At 47.4% G+C, this 13,189-nt stretch overlaps 1 protein-coding gene across 1 annotated transcript in view; it reads left to right on the top strand.

The window, feature by feature from the left end:
• Positions 1 to 7,199: 7,199 nt before the first annotated feature.
• The window catches only part of ITIH5 (inter-alpha-trypsin inhibitor heavy chain 5), a 48,388-nt gene continuing 42,398 nt past the window's right edge, over positions 7,200 to 13,189 (top strand). Inside the window, exons 1-2 of the mRNA XM_036401590.2 lie at positions 7,200 to 7,340; positions 11,329 to 11,373. Coding sequence (XP_036257483.1) covers positions 7,221 to 7,340; positions 11,329 to 11,373 — 165 coding nt within the window. The 5' untranslated portion in view covers positions 7,200 to 7,220. The remainder of the gene's footprint in view (positions 7,341 to 11,328; positions 11,374 to 13,189) is intronic.

The raw sequence follows: 13,189 nt of genomic DNA, 5'->3' as shown, positions 1-13,189 counted from the left end.
AGCTGTGGTGCCTGAGCAAGGGTTATCCAAATAGTGTCCTCACTCGATAACAGCCCTGCCTTGGATAGGCTCACTCCTTGCTTTTGTGATGTTTGACTAATTTCCTGCTAGGCACAGAGCTTGCAGTGTCCAAAAACTTCAAAAGATCTCAGCAAGAGCTCCAGCTTGCCTGTTTATAGCAAAGGAGGTGAAGTTTGGCTCTCAGCATGATGGAGGCAGCAGAGCTGGGCTCCCCCAAGGGCTCTCCCACCCAGCCAACCCCCAGGGGCTGGCTGAGACCCTGGGGCTGCATCCTGACCCACACAAATGCACTTTTTCCCATTCTGCTGGGGAAAAAAAAAATCATTGCTGATTGTGTGATAGCTCCAGTTTTCCAAAATCAGTCACATGAGAGCATCTGATATTTTCAGGTGCATGTTTCTCCTGGGGGATTTTGAAACAGGTTTTTTTTTGCCTCTCTGGTTCTTTGGGTGCTTAAAGTGATGAGATAAAGAAAGCAAAGAAAAAGGGGGAAAGAAGGGAGGAAGATGCCTTTTGGGAAAAGTTGTTGGGGCATCCCTTCCACTCTTTCACAAGGAAAGGATTGTTGGAGGCACCTGAGCAGCTTCAATGCAAGTGACAGAATTACTGTGTGAACTCTGGGGCAAAACAGCAGCCAAATATATATGATGATATGATATGATGATATGATATGATATGATATGATACTTATGTTATGTTGTTGTGATGTGTTGTGTTGTAATTATATTACATTCTATTCTATTCTATATTATATTATTATATTATATTATATCATATCATGTTGTGTTGTGTTATGTTATATTGTATAATAATATAATATAATGTAATATATTATATTATATTATATTATATTATATTATATTATATTATATTATATTATATTATATTATATTATATTATATTATATTATATATTACATCACATTATATCACATTATATAATATTATATAATATTGTTTAATATTATTTTATATTGTATTATCCCATGACAGTACATTACATTATCTTGCATACTATATTGTGTTATATGATATTCACTATATAATACTAATAATATTCTGTTCTCTTCCCTCATGCTATGTTACACTTCCATGTTTCAGTAGAAGATTTCTGTGGCATAGGTCTGCTGTTACTCCTCCCTTTTTTTCCATTCTGACCGTGTCTCAGTCTGAGCGCTGAGCTCTCCTCCAGAAGCTCACAGGGAATGCCAGCAGAGCCTTTCAGCTCCCAGCCAGGTGAGAGGGGTGGGAGGAGTGCTGTGTTTGGGAGAGGGGCACAGAGGGGGTGGGAGCAGGGTTTTCCAATAATCCTGGAATCGCTGAGGTTGGAACACCTTCAAGACCATCTGGCCCAACCCTTACTCCAGCACTGCCATGTCCACCACAGCGATCCCCAACTTACACATCCATGTGTTTTTCGAATACTTCCAGGGATGGTGATTCCACCCCTGCCCTGAGCAGCCTGCTCCAGTGCTTGGCACCACTTTTGGTGAAGAAATTTTCCCTAAAGTACAACCTGGATATCCCCTGGTGCAACTTGAGGCCATTTTCTCTCATCCCTGGCTACCCAGGAACAGAAATCTGCCCTCACCTGGCTGCACCCTCCTGTCAGGGAGCTGTAGAGAGTGAGAACTTCCGCCCTGAGCCTCCTTTTCTCCAGGCTGAGCCCCTCCAGCTCCCTTATGGTGCTCCAGACCCTTCCCCAGCTCTGTTCCCTTCTCTGGACACACCCCAGCACTTCAATTTCCTTCTTGCAGTGAGGGGCCCAAAACTGAACCCAGGATTCAAGTTGTGGCCTCACCACCGACAAATTCTTGGGGATGGTCACTGCCTTGTCCTGCTGACCCCATTATCTGTGGTACAATCTCAGTATTTAAGTTACCTACCTCAAAGTTAGCTTAGGAAAACCTTCAATAAGTGCAATTGTGGCTGACAGGGCTTCTGCAGATCTGCAAGAGCAGCAGGACAGGGCAGCCAGTCTTTGCTGTGTTGATGGTACCTACTTTAGCTTGAATTTTGTATATAAACTGATTTTTTTTTGTTTTTATTTCTAATTTTTTATTCACATTTTTTATTCATGTGCTCCTAGTTTAGGGTGACCAGTCCTGTCTCATCAGAAACTCAAAGCTCTTCTGGAGTCATCTGGGCCTTTGGACAAATCACTGCTGCTCTGAAGAGATTAAAAAATCCCTTTAGAACAAAGTTTACTTTAAAAAAAAGGTTTTACACCCCTTATTTCTGTCATCTCTCAACCACTAAATATGTTTTAATTTTTTTTTTTTTTTTTGGTAAAAATATCGATTGGGAAATTAGTTTGACCACTAGATGGCACAAACTGCTCAAGTATACTGCCCAAAAGATCCCAAAAAGCTGAAACCTCTCAAACTACAGACATTACACTGGAGAAACAAGTGCTGAGGCTGCTCAGAGCCCTACCACCAGTTTAGGTGAACCTCCCCAGGATTTCCTGAGGAGGACAGGATCTCAGGAGGATGTTTTGTGCTAGGTGTCCATTGGGCTCCTCCATGAGTTGTCCTCTCATGACTGGGATTCCTCTGGAAGGAAGTTTTAATGCACTGTCTGTCCTGAACCACCTGAATTAGTGCTGTGCAGAGCCTGTCTCTCAGAATAATTGAATTTTGCTAGTTTGGCTTGCACAAAATGGGGAGAAATGTCACAATTTCTGTGTCTGATGAGATAGCCAGCATCCTCTTCTCATATTGCATTTCACATCTGGAAATTTCCAGTGATCCAGGTAAGAACAGGGTGTACCTGCAAGGAACAGATTTGGTGTGACTGCCCTGACATTAATCCCATCACACTCCAGCCATTCTGGGAAATTACAGATATGGATGTACAGCAGTGCACCAGACACAGTCAGAGACCCCCAGAATCAAGGCCCTTGGGCAAAGACTTTGGGTGATTTTCATCAGAATAGTACCAGATTTTCATCAGAATAATACCAGATTTGGAAGCTTTGAAATGCTCTGCTGGGCCATGGTGCACACAGCTAATGGCAGCAGGGATTCCAGCAGACACTGGCACCCCAGAAAATACCTTTCTACTCTTCTCTGTCATCATGGAACCCTGCCTGGGTGGCTTCATCCAGGTTTGGAGCCTTCAACGTGACAAAAATGTGTTGGAGCAGGTCCAGAGGAGGCCACAAAGATGCTCTGGGGGCTGGAGAACCTCTGCTATGGAGACAGGCTGGGAGAGCTGGGGGTGTTCAGCCTGGAGAAGAAAAGGCTCTGGAGACACCTTATTACAGCCTTTCAGTGCTTACAGGGAGCTTATGAAAAACAGGGAGACTGACTTTTCACCTGGGCATTTAGTGACAGGACAAGGGGTAACAGTTATAAACTAAAAGAGGAGATGTTTAGATTAGATATTAGAAAGAAATTCTTTTTGCAGATGATGGTGAGGCACTGGAACAGGATGGCCAGAGAAGATGTGGGTGCCCCATCCCTGGAAGTGTGCAAGTCCAGGCTGGAGCAAGCTGGTGGCATCCCTGCTTATGGCAGGGGGGTTGGAACTAAAGGATTTTTGAGCTCCCTTCCAACCCAAACCATTCTGTGATTCTTTCAGGAACACAGGCACCTCTCAATAGTGCCAGAATTGGAGAGCAGCAGATCACATCCAGATGCTTCAGGGGAGATTGCTTAGATTAAGACCTGAAGGAAAATATGGAATGCAATTCCCTGAACTTCATGGTAATTAATTTTACCTCTGGATATTTCTCTATGACCACACCTGTGTAACCCTTTGGGACTCTTGCCAATTTCTTGATCCATTTGCTGGCTTTGAATGCCACTAAGTGGTACAGTTTGTTGGTGCTTTGTGTACCTTTAGTTGCTGTTTCAGACACTTCTGGTTGGGCATTTAACCCTGCTTGAGGTCACCAAGGTGCTCATGTTTGTGTGTGAACACAGAGAGACTCCTTGATATAAAATGATCTTTTCCAGGTGAAATGTGTGTGAGAGCTCAGCTGTTGGATCATGCCCCTCTCTCTGCTGGCTCTGCTCATGCTGGCTGCAGGCACATCAGGAAATTTAATTTGCTGAGCCCCCATCCAAAGAACAGCTGCTCATCTTGCTAAGTCTGCAAAAGTCAGCACTGAACATGCCTGATGTGAGCACACCTGAGTAACTGCTTGTCCTGGACTGCAGCAGCATCCCAGAACAGTGCCTGCCACGCTCACACCCCACACCAGGAGAAGGTATTCCTAGGAGGAGGAGGAGGAGGGGATAATGTGAACAATCAGGACCCCAGGCTCAATGTTCACTCAGCAAGCCTAACTGCATCTGAACCACATTAAAAACACACCTTGGTCTTACCCACTGTGTGCTGTGTCCTTACCTGCCCTTGCTGAGGGGAGCATAAGCAGAACTGGCTGTTCCTAATCCCTTTAGGAAGGGCAGTGCTTTTCCCAGCCCACTCTCTCATGCCTGTTGGTTATCCTGTACCTGCTGGAGGATCCTGTTCTGGCTTGAATACCTTCCTTTCACCAGGTGTGCTTAGGCTCAGCTTTATTGCAGCATCTTTGCAGAGTCTCACTGCTCTGACACACCTGGCCCTCAGATCCCCACCTGGGCAGTGGGAGGTGCAGAGTGGCCAAATGCTGCAGCTGGTGAGATTTGGGTGGTATTCCAAATGCCTCCTGACTGTGCAATGGTCATTTCAAACTGGCAAACATCTCCCCTTCCTGCCCAGAAACTACTGTTACCCCTTGGGTTAGCAGGCTGCTTTTGGCTTGCTTTTACAGAGGGGTCTTGATTGCCTTTAGGTTTTCCAGAACAGGAGGAAAATCATGCCATATGTATTGGTTTGGATGCCTGTTTTCAGCATTTCTAAACATTCACTCTAGGACTTTTACACATCTACCCCAGGGTAGTGAAACAGAGCAGGTTGGGACCACCCTAATGTCAGTAGTGAGGGCACAGGAGGCTGCAGTCCTGTTTCCCACGCTGCTCCCATGCACTCCTCTGTCTGAGCTGGGCAAGACATGTGGGAATAACTGGAAACAGATTAAAAATACTTAAAAAACCCATCCTGTTGGTGTGTTCTTAAGCCAGGTCTCAGTCTGAACCATCACAGTGTCTTCACTGATTACCACATGAATGGTTGAGACCTCTTCCACCACAATTTGAAATGGTGAGGAGCTGAAGAAAATGCTTCAACTTCTTCTGGCAGGGATCAAATCAGTAGATGAACCACTTTGGGTGTCTCTGGGGACCTGAACCATCCTGTCCCAGCCTCCCTCCAGCTCTCTGCCAGCATCTTCTCTTCCCCTCCACATCAGCCTTCCATCATTCCCTGCAGTGCTGCCCAGTTCTGCAGCTCCCATTGAGGTGTGGCCACCACAGAAGCCTTTGTAGCTGCCAGTGGTCCCAGTGGGAAAAGGACTGGACAGGTTTTTGATTCTTTCTCTCCTGTTGGCAATGCCAGCAGGGCCTCGTGTGTGAACATGGTGTCACCTCAGCCTCAGTTTGAGCCATTTATTTGCTGATAAGTGAGCTCCAAAGATAACCATGACCTTCCCTTTGCTCCATCTCCAGCTGCCCTCTTCCCTTCTGAAAGGAGAGCATCTCAAAAACACTTGTGAGATTTGGAGGACACAAAACTTCAGAAAGGCCAGAGAGACACTGAGCATTGACAAAGGGAAGGGAAGGGAAGGGAAGGGAAGAGAAGAGAAGAGAAGAGAAGAGAAGAGAAGAGAAGAGAAGAGAAGAGAAGAGAAGAGAAGAGAAGAGAAGAGAAGAGAAGAGAAGAGAAGAGAAGAGAAGAGACCCAAACAAAAAACCAAACCAAACCAAACAAACAAAAAAAACAAAACAAAACAAAAACCAAAACAAAGCAAAAAGAGGAAGTTTGTGCCAGCTAGATTGAGAAGTAACTGCTGTCACAGAAAAACAAAGTGGCAAACACGCCTGATTTGGGGTGAGGTGAGCCCTGCCAACACAAGCTCCCAGCGCCCGGAGGTGAGCGCTGCCGGATCGGTGCCAGCTGGCAGAGTCCTGCCTCAGGAGTGTCCCTGGCAGCTGCCAGGCTGAACCCAGCCTGTCCCACCAGAGTCCACCTTCACCTGGGGCTGGTCTGGCAGGAGAGGGCTCTAACTTTGGGAAATGGATGGAAAGGCAGGAGGTCACCCCAGCTCTGTCCGGCTGACAAACACAGTCTGGATGGCAAGAGGGAGGTGGAATTTGGTGTCTTGGCCACCTTTGCCTCAGGTGGCTGCCAAGGTGAGGGTGCAGAGGGAACCCTGCCCTGCCCTGCCCTGCCCTGCTCTGGGGGCAGCTTTTCTAAACCAGCCAGGGCTCCCCAGATGGCGAGTAAGAGAAGCTTTCCCTCCCCAGAGGGTGGAACCAGAGGGTTTTGCCAAGAAGAACTTGGAGCTCTGCTGCCTGAGATGTGAGCTGGTGGCATCTTCCCATTGTCATAACCATGTAATGGGACTGATGCTGGGAAATAAAACAGCTCAAGGTGTGTTCCTCAGCAGTCCCATCCCGTTCGTGATCTGTACACAGCCCCCAGCTGGCGATAGGTTTTACCACCCCTGAGGAAAGCCCCAGCCTTGAAGCATCTCCCGGGCTTGTGCTTCCTAAGGGAGCATGGGTAGGAAACACTGGGGCACCATCCTGGCCCTTCCTCGGCTCCCAGCCAGCTGCAGGAACTGTCCCCTCAGCATCCCCCCCGCTCAGAGGGGCTGTAGGTGCCGAAATGACAAATGGCACCCCCCAGCACCGCCCCTGTCCTGCAGGGGACAACAGGGGGATGAGGGAGAGCGCGGCGGGCACGGCTGAGGGATGCGGGAAGGGCTGAGGGATGCGGGACCCGGCTGAGGGATGCGGGACCCCCCTGAGGGATGCAGGATCCCCCTGAGGGATGCGGGACCCGGCTGAGGAATGCGGGAAGGGCTGAGGAATGCGGGACCCCGCTGAGGGATGCAGGACCCCCGCTGAGGGATGCGGGAAGGGCCTGAGGGATGCGGGACCCGGCTGAGGGATGCGGGACCCCTCTGAGGGAAGCGAGCCCTGCAGGGACTCCCTGCAGCACAGAGGCCGCCCTGCGTGCAAAAGGGGCCGGTCCCGAGCCGGGGAGGAGGAGGAGGAGGAGGAGGAGAGGGTGGGTCTCTGTGTCTCCTGTCAGGCTCGGCAGGCTGTGCGCTCACGGCGGGGCAGGAGCCCGGCGCTCCCGGGCACAATGATCCTGTGGCTGTGCCTCTGCTGGGGCTTCTCCCCCTCGGCGGGACAGCCCGACTCGGAGCTGATGGCCAGGTACCTGGAGGAGCAGCTGCTGGCGGACTACAGCATCGTGGAGCAGGTAGGTTTGGAGGCGGAGGTGGCTGGGGAGCATCAGGTGGCCGCGGCAGTGTTGACAAGCGGGGCAGGCTGGTAAAAATGCGTTTATTCCACCTGTCCGTGCTGCTGAGCTCCGTGCGAGGTGCTGCAGCCAGCACGGGGTTGTGCTGGAGGTGCTGAGCCTGGAGATCACCCTGGCCATCACCCTGGCCATCACCCTGGCCATCACCCTGGCCATCACCCTGGAGATCACCCTGGCCATCACCCTGGAGATCACCCTGGCCATCACCCTGGCCATCACCCTGGAGATCACCCTGGCCATCACCCTGGCCATCACCCTGGAGATCACCCTGGCCATCACCCTGGAGATCACCCTGGCCATCACCCTGGAGATCACCCTGGCCATCACCCTGGCCATCACCCTGGAGATCACCCTGGCCATCACCCTGGCCATCACCCTGGCCATCACCCTGCCCTGCTGGTGCTGCTGTCCCGGCACGGCTCGGTCTGACCCCCATCCATCCCCAGGCTGTGCTAACCAGGCTTTTCACTGGCACAGCGGAGCTAAAGCCGTGTCACTGCTGACTGGCCACGCTCCAGTCTGAGTAATCCCCAGGATTTCAAGCTCGGGGGATCGGTTTTTTTTTTTTCTGCCCATGGTGTTACTGTACTTGATTTTTAACTCGTGTGTTTTTAACTTGTAGCATTTTTAATTCATGAAACAAAGCACATGAATTCCAGCTTCTAAAAGGCTTCTTGACAATGAAAGGGAAAAAAATTTCTGCAAGTGAGGGAGGGCTATTATGTTGTGTTATTGTGTGGCTTAGCTTTTCTAAGGAAATGGAGTTGAAAGAGCAATGAACTTTTTGGAAGAGTTTGGGTGGTGGTTTGGGAGGCTGTGATCTATTTCGAGTGGAAAGTGTCCCTGCCCATGGCAGAGGGGCTGGAATTAGATGATCTTTAAGGTTCCTTCCAATCCAAACCACTTGGATTCTATAAGAGAGATCTTCAGGTCTGTGCTCACATCTATCAGGTCCACAAGTTTCCATGTGTGACTTTGGGTCACTTAGGGCATCAGTGACCTAAATTTGATCAGATCTGAGAGGCTCTGTAGCACCTGAGGCACCCATGTGGGCCTGAGCTACAATGCAGGAACTATGGAATACCTGTGCCTTGCTGGAGGTCAGGTGGGATAATCCAATTTGGCTAAAATGTCAGTAATTGTCTGTATTTGGCATCTTCTGCCATGCGGCAGGTGGGAAGAGTGAGACCCTTCACATATATCTGTATTTATCCCTCCGAGAATAGAAAGAATAGAAGCATCCACATCTCTCCCCTATAGGGACACCAAAAACTTTGTTTTCAATCCTGATTGCAATGGATGCATATTCCTTTTTGGGGAATTCAGCCATGAACCAACACTGTTTTACAAAGTGGGAGAGAGGATCTCCACCACTGCCAATGGAGTGGTATCTGGGACCACTCACCTGCTTTAGGGGGAAAAATCAGCTGCAAAGCTCAAAGAACTGGCTCACAGTGCTGGAGTAGCCTGGCTGATGTTGCCTGGGGCACCTGAGGGTGTTTTCTCAGGAGCTGAGCTGCTGCCAGGTCAATGGCAGCAGCCACTTCCACCAGAAAAGCAGTGATGTGTGAATAGCTGTGGTGCCCTGGGACAGCCAGATCTAGAAGAGGACATCTGTCTGTCCTCACTGAACACCTGAGAACAGGCAGGTGCTCCCCTGGATTGAGACACTGCCCTAGAAACAAATCCACTGCACAGCTTATATCCCATACACCATGCTGGGACTAACAGCTGGCACTGAGTTATGGGGTCACTACTAGCAATTATCTGGCTTTAATGAGGGTGTTGGAAAGCTTTAAAGCTAAAAGTTGATGGTAATTTGGAAATGGTTCCATTAGATGATGCCAGTGAAGCTGCCTGATTGGAACAGTCCAATGGGCTGATAACAAACCCTGCAGCAGTGTTTCGGCAGTAGCCATGAAGTCCTAGAAAACAAGATACTGCTGTCGGGGGATCCTTAGCTCCTCACTGACATCCACTGGGTATCACCAAGACTTTAGAAGGTGGTTCTTGAACTCACACAGAGTCTTCTTATGCAATTCAGCAAGCAAACAAAATGGGTTTTGGTGGGGAAAGATAAAAATAGGAACCAAGTTTCCAGTTTCACTGATTAGTCCTTAAAAACCCCTGTGACCAGAGCAACAGGTGGATTTGTTCCAAAAGGTAAACCTTCAGTAAAAAAATACTGAGGGCTACTGATCTCTCATCTCTGCCTCTGCTCCAAGCAGGGACAACTTCACAGACATTTATTTGTTGTTGTCTTGTTCTGAAGAACCCACAGTGATGGAGACTCTGCAGCCTCTCACAGCCGGCTCCTGAGGGGCTTTATTTGTCTGAGATAACAGACCCAGACAGAAGGTTTCTTCCAAAACTTAAGATACAAACGATTCTCCTCTCCTCTCCTCTCCTCTCCTCTCCTCTCCTCTCCTCTCCTCTCCTCTCCTCTCCTCTCCTCTCAAGGGAGCTGTTTTCCTTTGGTTCTAATTTCACAAGATGTTGGCTAAAATGATGCAGAAGGAAATAGTAAAGATTCTCGTGGATGAAACTTTAATTTCCCCGTTGGGCATTCCTGAGCTTTTCAATGCACAATATAAACAGACATAAAATAATCTCTTTGGCAAGGGCTGCTGCTATTTCAGAGTAAATAAACTGAAAGGGCAAACCAGGTAAAACATATTGTTGCATTCTTCTGCTCTCTGGGGTTCCACTGACGTTTTAAGATGGCACTTGGCTTCTCTCATTGACAAAAGCCATGCTTTGGGGAGGGGCTTGATTTGGAGGTGTTGTTGAGCAACCATGTGAGAAGTCAGAGGAGTTAATGACAAGGGTGAGACAGTGAGTACAATTGCACTGTCACAGGTGAAGCACTTTGTTTCATAATAAGGTCTGTGGCTGAATTTCAACATCTTTATTCCTGGTTTGCCCATAACCAGTGCTTTTCTGTCACTGCACAAAAAATACACAGTAGCTGTGGAGAGTATTTAGGCAACAGATCTGCTCTTGAGATATTATTCATACAGCTGAAGCTGTAGCATTAATTTAAACAAGTTATAGAACCATAGAATGACTTGGGTTGGAGGGGACCTTAAAGAGCATCCAGTTCCAAACCTATGCCATGAGCATGGACATCTTCCACTAGACCAGGCTGCTCAAAACACCTTCCAGCCTAGCCTTCAGTACTTGCAGGGATGTTCTTAGCATCCAGGGACAGGCCTAAAGTCTGACCTTCCTGCCATAATGTGGCATTCACATTTTCTGGAAAAATCCCTTCACCCAGGATTTTTTCTTTTTTTTCTCCTGGGAAGCTAGGAGGTCTCAGAGAAAAAGGAAAACAATATTATCTGATTCGCTTCTCCTGTGTTGTGCTCACATGTGGAATGTGTTTGGAGATTGTTTACCACAGGTGATTGTTCCATTGGATTCTGCTGTGAATTGTTTTCAGTCTTTGGCCAATCAGTGCCAAGCTGTGTTGGGACTCTGGAGTTTTCAATATTTTCATTATTATCTTTTTAGCCTTCTGTAAGTATCCTTTCTGTATTCTTTAGTGTAGTTTAGCATAGCATTTTTTAATATAATATAGTATCATAAAATAATAAATTAGCCTTCTGAGAGCATGGAGTCAGATTCATCATTCCTTCCTCTATCTGGGGAACCCTGCAAATACAATAACCATTGTACAGAGGGTCCCTTGCCAAGCACCATTGGCCAAACACCCAGCACCTCCTTGCCTGAGACAGCCACATTCCACTGCTGAGCTTTGATCAGAGGGCCTGTTAATACAGAAGAGACTCAGGTTTTAATTTTAACCAGAGGAGCATTTGAACCTGGCCATGGGTGATCAGTCACACAGCCCTGTGTCTGGGATTAAACAAGTGACATGTCTGCTGTAAGCTGAACAGACCCCACTCACTCCCTGAACTCTTTGCAGGTTGCTCGGCGCGTCCCAAGACAGGCCAAATTCCTGCAGAGGCTGGTATGTATCACACCCTGTCTTTGTTTTACCTCATGGGAGCTACACTCTCCCTGGATATGTGTGTGTCTGTGTGCATCCCTGCTGGGGTATCAGTCGTGGGTTTCTCTGGGTCTGGATTGAAGGCACTTGAGATGGCAGTTCATGTTCAGACTCAGCTGTTTATTATTTCTTATCAGTAAAACAGTCTCACTACTGTGAGTTCTGCAGCTTTTCATTAGAAGGCACAAAATGGCCAACAATCTCTTGGTACAAGGGCTTTTAAGGCTAAACTATCCAATTAAGAGCTGACACCTGGATTATTTTCCCTTTTAACCCAATTACTGATCCCAAAGAGCTGCAATGTGGACTCTTCTGCCCAATTACAAAGTGCCACCCAAACCCATGAAGAAGCATGAAGAAGAAACCCAGGATAACATCCTGTGCCCTCCATCTTGCTTCCATCAACAACAGACTAAAAATCCCAAAACCTCAGTTTCTCACCAAGTGATACACCTGCACTGCTCTCTATAATCTATTTCACACTTTTGTGGATTCCAGTCTACCTTGAAGTCTGGGAAACTTTCTCCATGAATGAGGGTCGAAGTCAGTGCTGCCCTGCGGGTCAGGGCAGCCCAGAGCAGACACAGAAATATTCCCAGTGCCCTGGGTTTCCTCACATCCCTGTGCCCAGGGATGAACTATTTGATGGTAGAGTGAGATTCTGGGTAAGGAAAAAAGAAATCTTCATTTTGATCAATGCAACAGGTACAGGTTCTTCTAATATTCCCCAATCCATCTTCTCAAGCCCAGATTTGGAGGAAGAACATGTAATGTTACTAACTTAACAACACAGTGAATATTAGCCTGATGAAATCTCACTGAGTTTGAAGAGAAAGGGAGTTTGCTTGATTGAAGATCTCTGTCGTTCTCTGACAAAATCTCCTGGAGAAAGGAAGGAAACAAGGAAGCCAATATCCTTCTTCCAGCACAGAAATCTAAAATTTAGATGTAGAGAGGCAGCCAGTAGAATTGCTGTTCATGGCCAGTTATTTTTCTGGCTTTTCTGGGGGACTTCCCAGTTGAGAACTGGTGTGCAACTCATTTCACACACTGAGCAGCCTTAACAGCTTCTGGTCCCCTTCATCTTTAACAAATTGGAATCAGCAGCCTAGAGAAAAACTCTCAGGCTTATTACCAGTTTATTACTTCTAATCTGAGAGACAGTCAATTTGTTTTGATTAAAGTAACTGATAAAGGCAAAAATACTGAATGGATTTCATATATTCAGCTCTTTTTCTGTTCTTCCAACTATTTCACATAAATGAGCATAAAATAATTTGTTTGGTGAGAAAATCTCAGCTGCCAGTTCATCATCGTGACCAGGACACCTCCACAAAGCATCCAGCCAGCATGCCTCATGGCAGTGTGCTAATCTGCTGCCTTGGCATTCCCTCACTAAATTTTAATAGGGATGATAAGTCATGGTAATAATAACATTAAACAAATTGTTTGTTTTGCTTTTTTTTTTCCTTTGAGCTGCCTCTTACCTTCTGAAGGCTGTCTTGGTTTGAAAAGACAGGTGTCTGCCAAGGAAGGCAGAAGCCTTCCTTGAAAAGGAAAATGTAAACCCCCTCCCTCTGAATTGTTATCATTTTGAAATTAAGGGGCTCTCAGGCAAAGATATGGGAATAGGAATAATAGTTCTTAATTAGGAAAATTAAAAAAATACAAATGCAATAGTACAAACAGAAAACAAGCCACTGTCAGAGTGAGAGCAGGAGCTGCCCCCTGTGTGTCAGGGGGGTGGCACAGCCCCATCCCATGGGGGCTCAGCCCT

Source organism: Molothrus ater, chromosome 5, assembly GCF_012460135.2.
Source record: "Molothrus ater isolate BHLD 08-10-18 breed brown headed cowbird chromosome 5, BPBGC_Mater_1.1, whole genome shotgun sequence".
In the NCBI taxonomy this organism is placed as follows: domain Eukaryota; kingdom Metazoa; phylum Chordata; class Aves; order Passeriformes; family Icteridae; genus Molothrus; species Molothrus ater.
This window is presented reverse-complemented; position numbering and strand designations above follow the sequence as displayed.